The 15,319-nt window shown below is 55.2% G+C and overlaps 2 protein-coding genes across 2 annotated transcripts; both read left to right on the forward strand.

Moving 5' to 3' along the window:
* The first annotated feature begins 1,349 nt into the window (after positions 1–1,349).
* HOXD13 (homeobox D13) lies at positions 1,350–3,159 on the forward strand. The gene is made up of 2 exons (XM_036073992.2): positions 1,350–2,124; positions 2,909–3,159. Exons 1-2 carry the CDS (start codon positions 1,350–1,352, stop codon positions 3,157–3,159), a joined length of 1,026 nt encoding a protein of 341 aa, XP_035929885.1.
* A 5,103-nt stretch (positions 3,160–8,262) lies between these two features.
* HOXD12 (homeobox D12) lies at positions 8,263–9,224 on the forward strand. Its single transcript, XM_036073993.1, has 2 exons — positions 8,263–8,836; positions 8,986–9,224. The coding sequence occupies exons 1-2, from the start codon at positions 8,263–8,265 to the stop codon at positions 9,222–9,224; spliced, it is 813 nt and encodes a 270-aa protein (XP_035929886.1).
* The last annotated feature ends 6,095 nt before the right edge of the window (positions 9,225–15,319 follow it).

Here is a 15,319-nt window from a genome sequence, read left to right on the forward strand (position 1 = left end):
TCTATCCCCTGGAAGCCAGACCCAGTTGCTCAGGGCTGCTCCTATCTAAAGCCCCAACTTTGCTTGAAAAAAAACCACCCTCTTAATTTGCCCCTCTCAGTTCTCTGCAGTTGGCAGCTTGGAAAAGAAAGCGAAACAAAGGTCCCTGGGAAAGTGAAGTTTTCAATTAATTGGTGTGAGTAATGGGCGGGGGTGGGTGGTGGCTGCAAAATGCAAGAGGCAGTTGGGCTGCTGGGGAGGCGCAGAAGTTTCGTGGCTGGCAGCACAGTCGCTTTCTCCAGGTGCCCTCCACAGGGTTTTTCTGCTAGCCAGGGGAATCTGCGCCCAGGCTGGGGAGCCCAGTTCGGGAGGCGACTCCGCTTGGCCTGAGTGTAGAGGCGAATAATGTGGACCAGGCATCAGGAGTTTTCTCGCTGGGGCAGATCGTCAGGTTCGCCGCGCCATGGCCGAGCCTTTTCTTCTGCTTGACTTACTTGTAAGTCTCTGTCCCAGCCCCAAGGGCGCTTCGTGGGCATTTTCCTGGTGGACGGTGTGTGTGTGTGTGTGTGTGTGTGTGTGTGTAGGGAGGGTCTGCTCCAATTGGTCTTAATTCGGAAGATCCCCGATGACAACCTGCGTGAAATGCCTTTGCCCCGAGCAGTGTTCAAGGTAGGGAAAAGAAGCTCCCTTGGGCTTGGCGTCTAGGTCAGCTAATCCAAGGGACTGAGCAACAGGATCCAAAATCAGTCTGTTTTCACATCATTCTGACCATCTCTGTCCTTCGCCTTCGTTTAGTTGTGCAGCTCGGGGATCCGAGGAGAGGTGGCAAAAACAGCCGTGGCCGGAACAAGGCGCAGGCCTCGGCGCCCGTCTCAGTCGCAGACAGGGCCTAGGATGGGCGGTCGCGCAATCAGCTCGCGGGGGTTGGCTGCAGCGCAAACGCCTGGGTCCGGGGCAGGGCGGGAAGGGGCGGTGGGCTGCGCTAGGGGCTGGGAAGGGGTAGGGGCCGGGGTGGGTGGGTCCAGCGGGGCCCTGGCCGGGAGCCAGGCTCTCCCGCGCCCCCACCCCCACGTGGCCCCGCGCAGCCAATGGCGCGGGCCCGAGCGGGAGCCCTCGGGGAGGGAGGAGGCCCCCCGACCGGCCCAGGCCCCCTCCCAACCTGAACTTCGTTTTTATAAACGTCCCGCGATGAGCTAACCTGTTGGAGGGCGGGCGGGCGGGAGGCGGGAGGCTCGCGGAGGGAGAGAGGGCGAAAGGAAGAGGGCGGGAGCGAGAGAACGAGAGAGAAAGGAGAGGAGGGAGGAAGCGCGCCGCGCCATGGTGTCCTGCGCCGGGCCGGGGCCGGGGCCGGGGCCGGGCCAGGCCGGGCCATGAGCCGCGCCGGGAGCTGGGACATGGACGGGCTGCGGGCGGACGGTGGGGCCGCCGCGGCGGCCCCAGCCTCCTCCTCCTCGTCCTCTGTGGCGGCGGCGGCGGCGCCGGGCCAGTGTCGCGGCTTCCTCTCGGCGCCAGTGTTCGCCGGGACACACTCCGGGCGTGCGGCGGCGGCGGCGGCGGCAGCGGCGGCGGCGGCAGCGGCGGCCTCGGGCTTCGCATACCCCGGGACCTCTGAGCGTGCGGGCTCCGCCTCGTCGTCGTCATCTTCGGCTGTGGTCGCAGCGCGTCCGGAGGCTCCCTCCGCCAAAGAGTGTCCGGCGCCCGGCGCGGCCGCTGCAGCGCCTCCGGGCGCCCCAGCTCTGGGCTACGGCTACCACTTCGGCAACGGCTACTATAGCTGCCGCATGTCACACGGCGTGGGCTTACAGCAAAACGCTCTCAAGTCGTCGCCGCACGCCTCGCTGGGAGGCTTCCCGGTGGAGAAGTACATGGACGTGTCGGGCCTGGCAAGCAGCAGCGTACCGGCCAACGAGGTGCCCGCGAGAGCCAAGGAAGTGTCCTTCTACCAGGGCTACACGAGCCCCTACCAGCACGTGCCTGGCTACATCGACATGGTGTCTACCTTCGGTTCCGGGGAGCCTCGGCACGAGGCGTACATCTCCATGGAGGGCTACCAGTCCTGGACGCTGGCCAACGGGTGGAACAGCCAGGTGTACTGCGCCAAGGACCAGCCACAGGGCTCCCACTTTTGGAAATCATCCTTTCCAGGTAGGAGCGTTGGAGTGGGGGGGGGGGGACGGGGAGACCAGGCGGGAGGGAGTGGGGGCAGGGAAGAGAGTGTACGGAAAGAAAGCACTAGGAGTGTAGGTCCCTACTTGGGAGCTGCGCTTGTCCTCCTCGCCCAGCCAAGGTTAACCTGATGGAACAGTTCCTATAGTTTGCCTGAAATTTGTACATTTCTCCTTTGATTTAAACTGTCCCTCTCACAACCCTTTTCTTCTTGTGTGTGGGCATAAGCCTGTTTTTCTCCCACAGTTGAGGGTCTTTGCGTGTGCCCTCTGCTCAGGCCTTGGCCCCTCCTCCCTGAAGAAGTGTCACAGAGTTGGGTCCCACTTTTAAAGGATATGACTGCCCCAGGGTCACCACTAAAGCTTCTAAGAGCTCACAAACTCCAGACACAGCAACACAAGAAATCAAAGCTTGAACAAAAAAACCTGGATTTTTTTTTAAGTCTGCGTATGTTTGTATGTGTGCAACCAGCATTTGCAGAAACTATCCTTATAACTGTCCCCAATAACCATGCCATAAAATTGAAGGCTTGTTAAGATGCTGGTTTGAGAAACCATGATGATCCATCAAATGGCCTTCACTTTGAAGTGTAAATAATCTTTCTTTAATAATGTGTAAATAATATGTCTGTATAAATAATAATAAAATGCAAGCAGCCTGGTTTTCTTTATTCCCCATACCCCTTCCAAACATACACACACAGCCCCCAGTGGTGCTCCAGAAACCCTGGTCTAATTTTTTTTCATGCTGTTTTTTATACCAGGGGATGTGGCTCTAAATCAGCCAGACATGTGTGTCTACCGTCGGGGGAGGAAGAAGAGGGTGCCCTACACCAAACTGCAGCTCAAAGAACTGGAGAACGAGTATGCCATTAACAAGTTCATTAACAAGGACAAGCGGCGGCGGATCTCGGCTGCCACGAACCTATCCGAGAGACAAGTGACCATTTGGTTTCAGAACCGAAGAGTGAAAGACAAGAAAATCGTCTCCAAGCTCAAAGACACTGTCTCCTGATGTGGACCAGATTGGCCAAAGAGAGTTTAAATGCTTTCAGTTGTCTCCAAAAGACCTTCGGAAAGACTTGAATATGTATTTAATTTCGCCCCATCTCCCTGCCAATGATGGCAAATTTTGTGAATTGTTCTTCTCTTTTCCCCTTATCTGGCTCTAAAACCTTTTGCTACCCAACCTGACTCTGTAGTTCTGTTTCTTACTTGTTTATTATTGATTTTGTTCTTGTCTAGTTTTTTTTTTTTATGATGTTTTTAATGTTCTGTTTCTCCCTCCAGGCCAGTATAAAGGACTTGAAGTATTTTTTAATAATCCCCCCCAAAAAGAATTTCAGAAGTGCCATTATGATTTTAGGGTTTTATTTTCTTAAATCACTTCATATGCCTGTTTCCAGCACTGATTATCTTCATAATCTACTAGGGTAGAAGGATTTGCAGTCATTCATATCCTGCGATTGGGCAATTTAATCATTAGCTCTCAGCAGTCACTCTGAGGCAAGTGGAAACAGCTCTGGGCAAACGGTGCTCTAGGGTCACTGGGAAAGTCTAAAAACAGGCGGCTGGAGGTACTGTGATGGCTTTAAAAGCAGCTACCTTATTAAATAGGGTTTGTATCGATATTGGAATGAAGACAATCTTCCCTACTTTGGGTCTTTCATTTGCTGTTGTAGTTATATGTGTTTAGTATACTTTGTCGATTTGTGCTTTTATAATCTTTAATTTGAAAATAATGTGTCCTCATGGATGCCTTCATTTCCCCAGCTCTAGATGCAAACATTTAAATGGCTGCAATTGTGAGAGTGATCCGTGGATGGTATAAATGCACACCTTCTCCTTGACCTTGGGTCTGTGGGACTAGAAATGAGGTGATCTCCTCAGTCCCCTGAAAGAGACTGAATCAATGTGGCCATGGGTGGGAACTTTTATCCAGAACCCAGTGAAGAACTTGACTGTCTGAACAAATGTATTGAGCCTCTCATGGAGTTTTAAGACATCTAACAAATACGAAAAATGTGGAGCTCTATAGTTCAGGATTTAAAAAAAAAAAAAGATGTTTCTGAAAGTGATGATAAATAACTACTTTTAAAGTGCTGCATATTTATACAACTGAGAGATTATTTTTGTAGATGCAAATGTCTGTGAGCTGGGATATGTGTGCAGTGCTTCAGGCATTTAAAAATCACTTTTTTATTCCTAGGGAGATGCAAATAAACAGAACTCTCTTGTTTCTTCTGTGTCTTTATATATTTGTTTTCTTATTCCAAGCTTGTGTTACCTTTTGTGTTCTTATTTATTATAAAATCTTGTCTTGAACATTACGATGTTCCGTATAGATGAAGGAAACTCAACCCCAGTTCTATGAAACCTCCATTCTATTTCCGCCACCCCTCTCTGCCCTTTTCCCTGTGGCTTTAACATAAGTAGTGATGTCTTTAAATGAGAATATACTTTGTGGTGTCTAAAATGGTATTTTTTACCAGACAAAAAACATCTCCAATAAAAATTTTACTTCTCTTTCAATATTATCACTTTATTCAAATAGTTTTTTTTTTTAAATCAATATGTATGTTTGTGTCTGGGTACAGGAAATTGTGCTCACTTGAAGGTGTTCTTCCTAGAAAGGCTGTTACAAATATCTACTCTCCGAAGGTCTTGAAATTAGACATATCCATATTTGGCCATTGAAAAAGAAACATTTCAAGCTGATCCCTTATCGCCTTCTCTGAGCAGCCTCCAAACAGCATTTGAGGACTGAAACCATAATTGTACACCCTAAACCTCTAGTCGCAATTTTTAGGCACTATGAACTTTCTTTTAGAGGCCTTTTTGCCACTCGGGGAAATGGCCGCTGAGGAACTGGGTGCCTCGCCGTTGTTAGCGCCCGGACACAAATCAATTTAGTGGTTGCTAACTTTTTGGTATGAAGTTAAATACACATGTTTAAAATCTCACACAATGTGTAAACTCTCCTGGCGGGAGGGCTCCCTTATGGATCTGCCAGAGAAAGCGCAGAGACCCAAGGTCCAAAGCTACTTTCGTTTTCTCTGGCCCCGCTTGATTTTTTTCATATCTTGCACCGATGGTTGACTGTGGGCGGCCAACCTCGTTTTAACTGACAGAGAAAGACAGAGAGAGAAGAGAGAGAGGGAGAGAGAACGGACTATGATTCAAACTGGAGAAGAAATAACCCCTGAAAATGGGGACACATCGACCCCGACCTTCCACTCTCAGGAAGAGTTTCTAACATTTTCTCTGTTTTCCTCACAAGATGTGCTTTCATGTGAAACGGGCCTGTTTTCCCTTCTTTTCCATCGTCGTTTTCCCTCCTTTTTTGTAAATTCCAGACTCCAGGGCCGCACTCCATTCCCAGGTCCATTTCTAAGGTTTCCTGTCGGATGGGGGGATTGCCACGAGGTTTTCCTTTCATCTGTAGTTGGCCCGTCAGTTTCCCTCCGCCTAAGAGAAATGGGAGGTTTGCTGAAGATTAAAACTGCTCAAATGCTCTCCGGTGGAATTTGAATTGATGGCTAAATCAATAACAGATGAAGACTTTGCTATTTATATGCATTCCTTTTATATTCCGAATTGAGGAGGGAGTAGAGGAACGGGTAGGTGGCCGAAGCGCTGGCTGGGAGGCCCGCGGGGAGCCAGGGCGAAGGGAGCTTCGGAGAGAGGCCTTTCCTTCGGGTGGAAACTGAGAGGCCGCAGGGAGAACGCCTCCGAAACTGGGCAGGTTTCGAGCGCCGCTGGTGGAGACTCGAGGCCCGCTCGTCTACGCGTGAGTCAAGAGGCGAAGGACGCTTTGCAGCCGGGACGCACAGCCAGACAAAGAGGCGGCCTCGACGCTTCCCCGTGTCTGGCAGCCTGCTGGGTGACTCTGACTCCGCTGTCCCGGCCAGCCTTGCTGCCACGATCTCCGGCTTTCCGAGACACTTGGCGGAGCCTGGCAGAGGGCCGTGACCGCACCGGCTGGCGACCCCAGGCCGGCGGTGCCGCCCTTCACTGTTGATCTTGACCGTGCGGCGGCGCGTCGCCAGGCGTGGAGCTTGCTCGCCATCTCCTGGGCGGTCGGCGGCATTGGCAGAGCTCGCGGTTTAGCTCCACGGCCAAATCCTCTCTCCCATTCCCCAGCTCACCAGCCAAGCCTCCTGCCCTTCCCCGCCCCCCCCCCCCGCCCCGCCCCCCGCCGCGCAGTGTGCAGCTTGCAGCTCCCAGCTCCCAGCGTACAACTTTGCTTGCTGGACCTCGGAAATTATAAATCCAGGAGATAAGGTGGGGCACCATCCTGAGCCAAGGAGATATGGAGGGAGTTTAGTTGTTCTAGTCTTTCTGTTTCTCACTTAGCCCTTTTATATCTTTAGTCCCCAGGGGTAAACCGCAGCTGTGCCGCTGCCTAAGGGTCCGGAGAAGACACCCCTGGACTTGGAAATACCGGAGCATCACTGTATGCTGAGACCGGAGGAGACGAGACTGCAGGGATCTCTGGAGCTGGAGCTCCGGGCCTGGGGAGGCTGTAGCTCCTGGAAAACAGGGAGAGTTTCCCAAAGTGAGAGCCTGGATCCCCTAAGTCCTTAGGAACTGAGGTTGCAGCTTATGCCTACACCACCCCAACCCCCCCGAGGACGGGGAGTGGAGTTCTTGTCTCTAAGTCTGAGATCCTAAGGAAACTCTGACAGAACCCTGAAGAGTCCCGGACATCCCCATCCCCACCCCCTACCCCCGCCCTAGAGCGGGAGGAAGAGACCGACTGCGTTCCCCAGAGCCGCCCAATTGGTCGCCATAACTCACACAATAAAGTCGCAGCGCGGTGGTCAGCCTTGCCCTCCGGCGGCGCCTGTGTGGTCTCCGTGCCGGAGCTGGCGGTCTAACCAATTCCAGCTTGGCTCGGGGACCGGCGAGGCGGGCTGCAGGTTGGGGCGGGCGCCAGTCACGCGGTCGCTGGGGTTCTTGGGACCAAAGCAGCAGAGGAGGACCCAGAGCCCTCTGGCCAAACTAAATCGGAGGGCCTGCGGGGGGGGGGGGGGGCTGTCACACTGCTCCCGGCGAGGGACAGCTGCCCCGCCCGCATCCCTGTTCGCCAGAACCCCGAACCCGCCAGCCCGCCTAGGAGGCGCTGAGCCGAGGATCGCTGCTAGCCTGCTGCCTCGGTGTGCCCCGCTGTTCCCGGCCGAATGACTCTGGCTCTTCTGTCCTTCCACACCAGGTCGGGGGGAGCTCGTCTTGCTCTGCCCGCTGCAGAGGAGTTGAACAGCTTGGAGTTCTGGTTGGCAGGACATAGTCGCCAAGGTGACTCCAGGCGATAAAAGGAATGTAGCCTTTGGCCACGATTGGCCAGTGCAGCTGCCCCTTCCCGGGCCAGCATTCTCCATGGACCTGGATGGCCTCAACTTTCCTGGGAGCAGAGGGCTTGGCCATGGAGAAGCACACCAGAACTGGTGTGAAACCAGCTTCCTGGGAGCCAAACTTGGGCAGAGTTTGTGATGCATTTCTCCTCCTTCAGCAAATTTCTCGGACTGTGCCGGGTTCAGGCAGTGTGTGGGTCTTCGCTGCTAGACCACTAGTGCAGAATCCTCTCCAGAGGAACAGGGCAGGGAGGAATCGGGGTAGGAGAAGCATTGCTCAGGCCTAGGGATAGAGCTGGTGGCCCCACCACACGGTGGGCTCTCCGTGCAAACCTAGAGGTGCACAGCACTGGAAAAGGCCTTAGCTGCAACTTAAAGCTGGTGGAAGCAAGCCTGGCCCAGGTAGCCAGTGGAAAAAGGGAGTGCAAAGCTAATCAAGACCAAGAAGGATCCCAAGGGACACTCGGGCAAAGGCACCCAATGTCCCCAGCTTCTGAAGCTGATCCCGGAAACTCCCAGTGGTTTCACCTTCGCTCAACGTTCCTTGGTTCTGCCTGGCAGCCTCGTCCTTCGCCATCGAATATTGCGGGTGTTATCATAATACCCTGAAGGGGGGGAAACGGGTCGGGGGATGTAGGCGGTGCTGAAATGACCGGCTTTGAAGAACCTGCAGGCAAAGTTTCGTCCAATCGTCTGAGCCTGTCCTCTTATTCCCGGTTGTAACTAAATACTGCTGCGAGCGCAGCCGAAGCCCTTTGTTGGAGATGTGTGAGCGCAGTCTCTACAGAGCGGGCTATGTGGGCTCGCTTCTGAATCTGCAGTCGCCTGACTCCTTCTACTTCTCCAACCTGCGGCCGAATGGCGGCCAGTTGGCCGCGCTCCCCCCAATCTCATACCCGCGAGGCGCGCTGCCCTGGGCCACCACGCCTGCCTCCTGCGCCCCAGCGCAGCCTGCCGGTGCCACGGCTTTCGGCAGCTTCTCGCAGCCCTACCTGGCTGGTTCCGGGCCGCTTGGCCTACAGCCCCTGGGCGCCAAGGACGGACCCGAAGAGCAGGCCAAGTTTTATGCGCCCGATGTGGCTGCCGGGCCGGAGGACCGTGGACGTGCGCGGCCGCCCTTCGTCCCCGAGTCTAGCCTGGCCCCCGCGGCCGCTGCTCTCAAAGCGGCCAAGTATGACTACGCGGGTGTGGGCCGCGCGGCAGCGGGCTCTGCAGCCCTGCTCGAGGGGACCCCCTGCGCTGCCGGCTTCAAGGAAGACGCCAAGGGCCCGCTCAACTTGAACATGACAGTGCAGGCTGCGAGCGTCGCCTCTTGCCTGCGACCTTCGCTGCCCGACGGTAAACGGTGGCCATGCTCCCTGGGCCAGTTTGGGCTGGGTTGGGAGGTGGGGTGCAGGGGAGAGTGTGGAGGGGGAGGGAGCTGCTAGGGGCGGGCAGGCTACAAGGAGCGGCCGGCCGGGCTGACTTGGGTTGGGGCTGTGTTGCAGGCCTGCCGTGGGGGGCGGCCCCAGGGAGGACCCGCAAGAAGCGGAAACCCTACACCAAGCAGCAGATTGCGGAGCTGGAGAACGAATTCCTCCTCAACGAATTCATCAACCGCCAGAAGCGCAAGGAATTGTCCAACAGGCTGAACCTCAGCGACCAGCAGGTCAAAATCTGGTTCCAGAACCGGCGTATGAAAAAGAAGCGCGTGGTCCTGCGCGAGCAGGCGCTGGCGCTGTACTAGCCCCCCGCGCGGTCGCGGCCGGCCAGGGCTGCCTTTGAAAGCCGAGGCCTGGCGTGAAAGAAGAGCTGGGAGTAGGGGCTTTTCCTCCGCGCCTTCGCCGCTGGACCCACGTACCCTTCCGCTGGTCCCACGTACCCTTCCGCTCAGTCTGCAGCCCCAGAAGCCAGCAGAGGATTTGGAGGCCCGGCCAGTTGGGCCTCTAGGCTTCCACCTCTCTGGGTGGGGCCTGCAGAAATTGAAATATAACCTTGGCCTTGAGGCTTCCTGAGTGGGGGCCTGGGGTCACCTGTCCTAGCTCTTGACTGGGGTATTTACACGGGTGCTCACTCTAGCACCCTTGTACTTGGATTTCTGCTTCCACTTAGACTCCCTTTCCTCTTCTCCCCAGTCCTTTTTGAATTTAGTAGGCACCTCACTAGAGCTCAGAGTGGAATTAAATTTAGGACGTCCTTCGGGAAGGAGTAGAAAAGGGCTGCAGGCACAATTCTGTCTCTTTGCAGCCAAAGCCCCTTGTGGCAAAGCCAGAAACTTGGCTCTGGAGAAAGAAAGGGCACCCCCCCCCCCATCTGCCCTGGCTGGTTCGGGAGGACAAAAGCCACCCTAGACATTCAGACTTTGGGAGGAAAGGGGAGAGGGGAGGGACCGTGTGGCTGGACAAATTCGAAGACACCTCGGAGTTTGGGCTGGGCTGGCCCCTCCAGCTGGACAGAATGGGGTGGATACTTCCTTCCTGTGGATTCGAGGGAGGCTGAAGCTCCACAGCAAACTGCAATCTCTAGATAGGACTGGTAAAATTTCTCCTACTTCTCCTATCTCCTCACATATGTCTAGGCCAGAGCCCTGCACTCTGTAATTGGACTCAGCTCTGGTGAGGACAGCTGCTAATCTACTCTGAGGCTGGGTTGCACTAGGAGGTGGAGAAAATATCCAGGGGGAGGAGAAGGGAGTGAGCAAGGAGAGGGGTGTCCTACATTCCAACTGTAAATATGGTTTCCCTCTTGAGGTGGGTAAAGGTGTGGACATGTCTTTCTTGAATTAGGGGAATGGGCCACCGTAGGGAGAGGCGAAAGCTCCTCCATCAGTCAAGGGGTGAAGAAGGAGGTCCCTCAAATCCTTAGCCCCTGGTCGCTGCTGTTGACCAAGTAGAGAAGTTCCCCCTCTCTCACCCTCTTCACCACTGGACAACTCTACCTGGGGCCTTTCTGTGCCTCAGCCACTGTGCCTTTTCTGAGCCCATGTCTGGCCGGCCTCAGTGGTGCCTGTATGGCCCTGGGCCCTGCTGGGCTTGCTTTGTGGAGGCTGGGGTTCCTGATGCTAGATGGAGTTGTTTTGCATGTGCTGGGGTGTCCTGCCTTACCCTCAGAGAAACTGAGCCCCCCCAGCTCCTTCTACCATCCCTACTTCTTTTCCCTCTCCTTCTGAGAAGTAGCGCCCCCCAATTCCTACTGAGATGTATGACAGCCAAAGAGTTGAAGATTCGTTCCCCAAGTCCAATGATTTATTTTCAGTGGAGGACTAGGCCCTAGATCTGGAGTGAACACCTCACAGAGAGTCCCAAGCCTCAGTCCAACTGACCGCAGTTTATGTTTAGACTAATTGCATTTTCTTTACTATCTAATAGTTGTTGTGCATGTTTTATGTTGTTTTGATTTTGTCAAAAAAAAACACAATAGTTTGTATATATCAGATACATCAAAATGTTTTGAGTGGAAATAAATATCCAGGTCCCAGCCAAGCTGTCAAGGGACTGATGTCAATTTTTCAAAACGTTTCGGATTCCCTCCTAATGATTTTAGGCCACCAAATTCGTTTTTCTTTCCTGGTTGTGGTTTCACTGCAGGTGTTGACTGTTCATTAAATGAGAAAATGGCTTCCAAGTCAGTCAGAAAATGGTGTATAAAAGCCTATGAACAAAATGTGTATGAAACATGCAAGTGGGAGGAGGGGGGACTGTGGGCAGATTGGAGGGCATTAAGTGAACTCTCAGCTTGTTGCAGGCCAGGGCTTCTGTATTTTGCTTAAATTCTCAAACTTTAAGGCTTGCTGTTGGGGGCGGGTGGTGCTGTTAAGATATGAGATTCCTCAGATTATTTCAACACAAAACATCTCTCCCGGCCATGTTTCGATCAGGCTACTTTGGAACAGGCTATGCCCTGTGGAAATCCTCCATACTGGCACCTCTGCCTGGAGCCCAGCAGGTTCCCTTGGGAAATGTGGCCTCCGCACCCCGTAGGCCTTAGGAGCCTCTAGCTGAGGCTGGGAAAGTTAAGGCCTGCTCAGTATGCACCATCCTCTTGCAGACCTCAACTCCCAGCTAGCTTTGAAATGGGAACTAGAGAATTGCTAGCTTTTAGCTAGTGGAAGAATTAGCAAAACCATGAAATCTCTAATACCAAGTAGTCAAGGGCTCAACTCCCCTTTCCTGAAGCAAATTTGCTGGGTATTTTAAAATATTTTTAAAACAGCTCCTTTAAGAAAAAATACAACGGCGGGGGAAAAAAGAAGTAAGAGGCTGCGAGGCCCTCTTTAGAAATGTTTTCCCACCTGATGGGGCTCAGGGAGGTAGTGGTACCCAGAGCTGAGTCTCTCCCCCAAAACAGCCCAACAAAGGCGGAGGCCACACGCAGACCTCAGGTCCAGAGAGCTGGGTAAAGGACTAGGAAACCGGAATTAGACGTAGGCCCTAGGATAACACAGAGAGACACTTTCTTTCCAGTGTATACCATTCAATCATCATGTTCTTTCTCTTTAGCCTGGGAGGTGGGGTTGGAGGAGAAATTCATGGAGACCACTCCCCAAAGAGATTGAAATTATTCTAAGTGTAAAATCTCGATTGTCCGTTGGGGCTTCAGCAGTGTTTTTCAAATTTATCCCCTTTACTGATCCGCACAAATACAAAGGCAGGGTGGTGTCCTCTCTCCTTTCCTAGCCAAGGTCCTGGTGGGGATTTGGAACGACGACGAAATTCCTAAGAAACAAATGAGAAGAGAAATGATGCTGAAATCTGAGTGCTCAACATTCCCTCACACAAAGACAAATGCGTCCTCCAAAATACTGCAGTCCGGGCAGGCCTTTTGACCAAGAAAAAGGGTTTTAAACGAGAAAAAATGGCTTCGGCTGACATTCAACGGGCTGCAAGCTCAGAGGGCCGACCGCGGGGCTCTTAAGGCCTGGGGGCTCTCCCCGAAGGAGGCTGGCTAGTGAGGCTTCCGGGAGGCCGGCTGGTGGAGGAGAAATCCAGAACCGTTGTAAATATTCATGTCTGCGGGGGGGGGGGGTGCCTCTTCACCCCGCCTCTCCCAGCTGTAATCACCCCCCCTTCGTGAGGGGGGGGTGCACAGCGCCTGTCCGACCGTCCTTGGACAAAGGTGATCTCCCCACATTTTTGTTCTCCAGTCACTTGACTTAGGGAGCCCATTCCGAAGGCTCTGCAGGGAAGGGACTGGCTCTGGGTGTTTTCCCCCGCGTTTCTCCTCTTCTTTCGTTTCCTAAAAGAGCATAAATAATTAAAGTTTGGCAGGGAGGAAAAGCTTTCTTGCAGAACTGTAGTGGCAATAAATGAAATGACTCAGAATCCCTTCCCCAGTCAGCTTTTACGAGGGCTGCCAGACAGTGTCTGTTCACGTTCTCCAGATACCAGGGGCGCCCTGACAAAGTTAAGGTCAAGTTAGTGTCTTATCTTGGGTGGCTCAAAATTACCGCATCGCGTCTGGGCGCTGCGCGGAAAGCTACCACTCGCGTAGCAGTTGGACGCCAGAAGGGTCGGATGCGCTCCTTGTGCTTCGAGTGGGGCCGCGCAGGCAAGGACAAGGCCACAACGCCGGAGTCTTCATGGTAGGTTCTCGCGGGACGCGCGGGGTCGGGAGACTACGGTTTTCCTTGGGTTTTGAGGTGAGGATCGAGGAGGGAGCTGGGGCAAAAGGCCGAAGCGGGCTGGGCCCAAAATGAAAGCCCAAGGATGGGTGTGGGGGCGGGGATCCGCGCTAACGCGCAGCCAGGGGGGTCCGCTGCCCCTTCCCCTATGCACCCGCGCGCCGCTGCAGATGGCGCACCCTCCCCCGCCAAAGCGCGGCTCCAGCCCGAGCCGCCATCGCCATGTCGTTGAACTTGAATGGTTCCGTCCTCCCCATTTCCCTCTTCAGCGGTCAGCAGGCTCCGCTGTGGGGGCAGCGAGCTGCCTGTGCCCCACCCCGTGTAAAGGGAAGGTGCGAGAATTTTGCGCACTCCCAGACACGTAAAGACCCGGCTAGAGGAGGGGGGGCGGGGTCCCTGCAGCCGCTGCCCTGGGTCCTGAGCTGCCGCAGGCCAGTGTGCGGTGTCCGGGGAGCCATTTTAGGAGAGAGATCCAGGGGCGTCGACCACGAGCCCGAAAGGGAGAGGCTTGGGCGGGCGATGGAGATGGGAGGCAGATAAGTGTGCTGGCGGTCTGGACCGAGGAGAAAGGGGCGAGCAGGAATCTGGGCGAGGGTGCCAGCTGGGAGGGGGGTGCGCAAAACGATGAGCAGTTCTGGGGCGGGGGGAGCCTCCTTGCCCTCCAGTCGCCACAGACCTGTTTGCGCAGTGTTCGGAGGAAAGCAGAGATGGGAGGGGGGCGGAGGAAGAAGAGTGGGAGGGAGAAAAGGAGGGAGGAGAAAAAGCGGGGGGGGGGACAACGGCCAGAAAATAGATATGAACTCGGATCGCCCGCCTTTTCTCTGTCTGTCGGCATGGTGGGCAGAGCCTGCCACACGGGCACTGCGGCGGCCGGCCAGGGAGGGAACCAGCCTCACAGCCTGCAGCCTGCCCTGGGCGTAGGCCTGAGGTCCAGAACCCAGTGCTGGGATTTCCTGGGCTGAGGAATCTTGGGCAGAGAGGCAACTTCCTGCCCTCGGCTCTGGGATTTGGGTTTGAGGAGCTTCTTTCTGAGAGACCGATTTTACCTTTGGAAAGCGCTGGCTCTCCTGGAGGCGGGAGTCCAGGCCTCGCCTGGACCCCCGGGCTAGGAAAGAGGGACCTGGCGGCCGTGAAGGAAAGTGAGGCCTTGGGGCAAATGGATGGGGGGCTCTCAGGGCCAAGTGCTGCAGAGAGGCTCAAGCAAGGAGGAAAAAGCTGCTGAGAGCATTCCGCCCCCCTCCCCAGAGCCAACGGACCTCCCGGGGGCTCCCCCCCACCACCACCCCGCAGAGACCATGCCGGCCCAAGGCCACTGCAGGAGCCTAGGGGAGACCCGGCGGCGGCGTGGATGCGTAGGCCTTGGCGGGTCTCCGACGCAGCGAAGGGGCTGGTTGTGAGGCGGGCTGGTCGTAGTCCAGGCCAAAAAGCAGAGAGGGTGAGGAGGGTGGAGGCGCCAGTGGTTTGTCTCCGATTGGTGGGGAGCGGGAGGCCAGGCACCTTTAGAGTAGGACTCCAGATCCTTTTGTTCACCAGACCCCCCAGCTTCTAGAGGGCCACGGGGCGTCTCTGCTGGCCGAACTTCCTCCTTGCTTTAGCATTGGGAGAGGAAAGGCAGAGAGGCGACAGGGAGAGCACAGAGGTGGTGACACACAGCTAGAGGAAAGGAAGAGAGAAGATCAGGGGGCAGAGAAAGAGGAGAGGAAACGAGGAAAGTAAGAAGAAGGAAGAAGGCAAGAGGGAACAAGAGAAGGGAGTGGGAGAAGAGAGGACAGGAGAGAAAGAAGTGAGAAGACTGAAGGGAGACGAAGGAAGGAGAAAGGGAGACGAAGGAAGGAGAAAGGGAGACAGGAACAGAGAGAGAAGAGAGGGCGAGAGATCCGAGTGGGCACCGAGGCCCGGGCCTGGGTGAGCTCCTCATAGGGTTTTGGTGTGGGTTTTTTCGAGGCTGGCACTCGCGCTCCCGGGGTCAGGAGTGGGGGGAGCCACGTTATTCTGCGATGAACGCGCTGGGCTGAGAAATATGTAAATCAGGGCTCCGTGTGCCCCGAGAGTGGCGCAATTACGCCCCTTGAGAAAGAAGCAACAAGCTCCTGACCGGCAAGCTGCAGAGGGGTGGCGGCGTCGCGGGGGAGGGAGCGGCTGCAGGAAGGGGTGTGGGGGGTGGGAACCTCACAACCTCACACCTAGTCCCCTGTGCCCCGGGCTGGGGCTCCCCCCTCCGC

This window comes from Halichoerus grypus, chromosome 4 (assembly GCF_964656455.1).
Source record: "Halichoerus grypus chromosome 4, mHalGry1.hap1.1, whole genome shotgun sequence".
NCBI classification, from domain to species: domain Eukaryota; kingdom Metazoa; phylum Chordata; class Mammalia; order Carnivora; family Phocidae; genus Halichoerus; species Halichoerus grypus.

What these genes read in the sequence shown, in the direction of transcription:
- HOXD13 (XM_036073992.2), top strand. Translation starts at nt 1,350, where the DNA reads ATGAGCCGCGCCGGGAGCTGGGACATGGACGGGCTGCGGGCGGACGGT. An exon ending in TTGGAAATCATCCTTTCCAG is followed by an intron (nt 2,125 to 2,908) that starts GTAGGAGCGTTG and finishes TTTTTATACCAG; the next exon opens with GGGATGTGGCTCTAAATCAG.
- HOXD12 (XM_036073993.1), top strand. Translation starts at nt 8,263, where the DNA reads ATGTGTGAGCGCAGTCTCTACAGAGCGGGCTATGTGGGCTCGCTTCTG. An exon ending in GCGACCTTCGCTGCCCGACG is followed by an intron (nt 8,837 to 8,985) that starts GTAAACGGTGGC and finishes GCTGTGTTGCAG; the next exon opens with GCCTGCCGTGGGGGGCGGCC.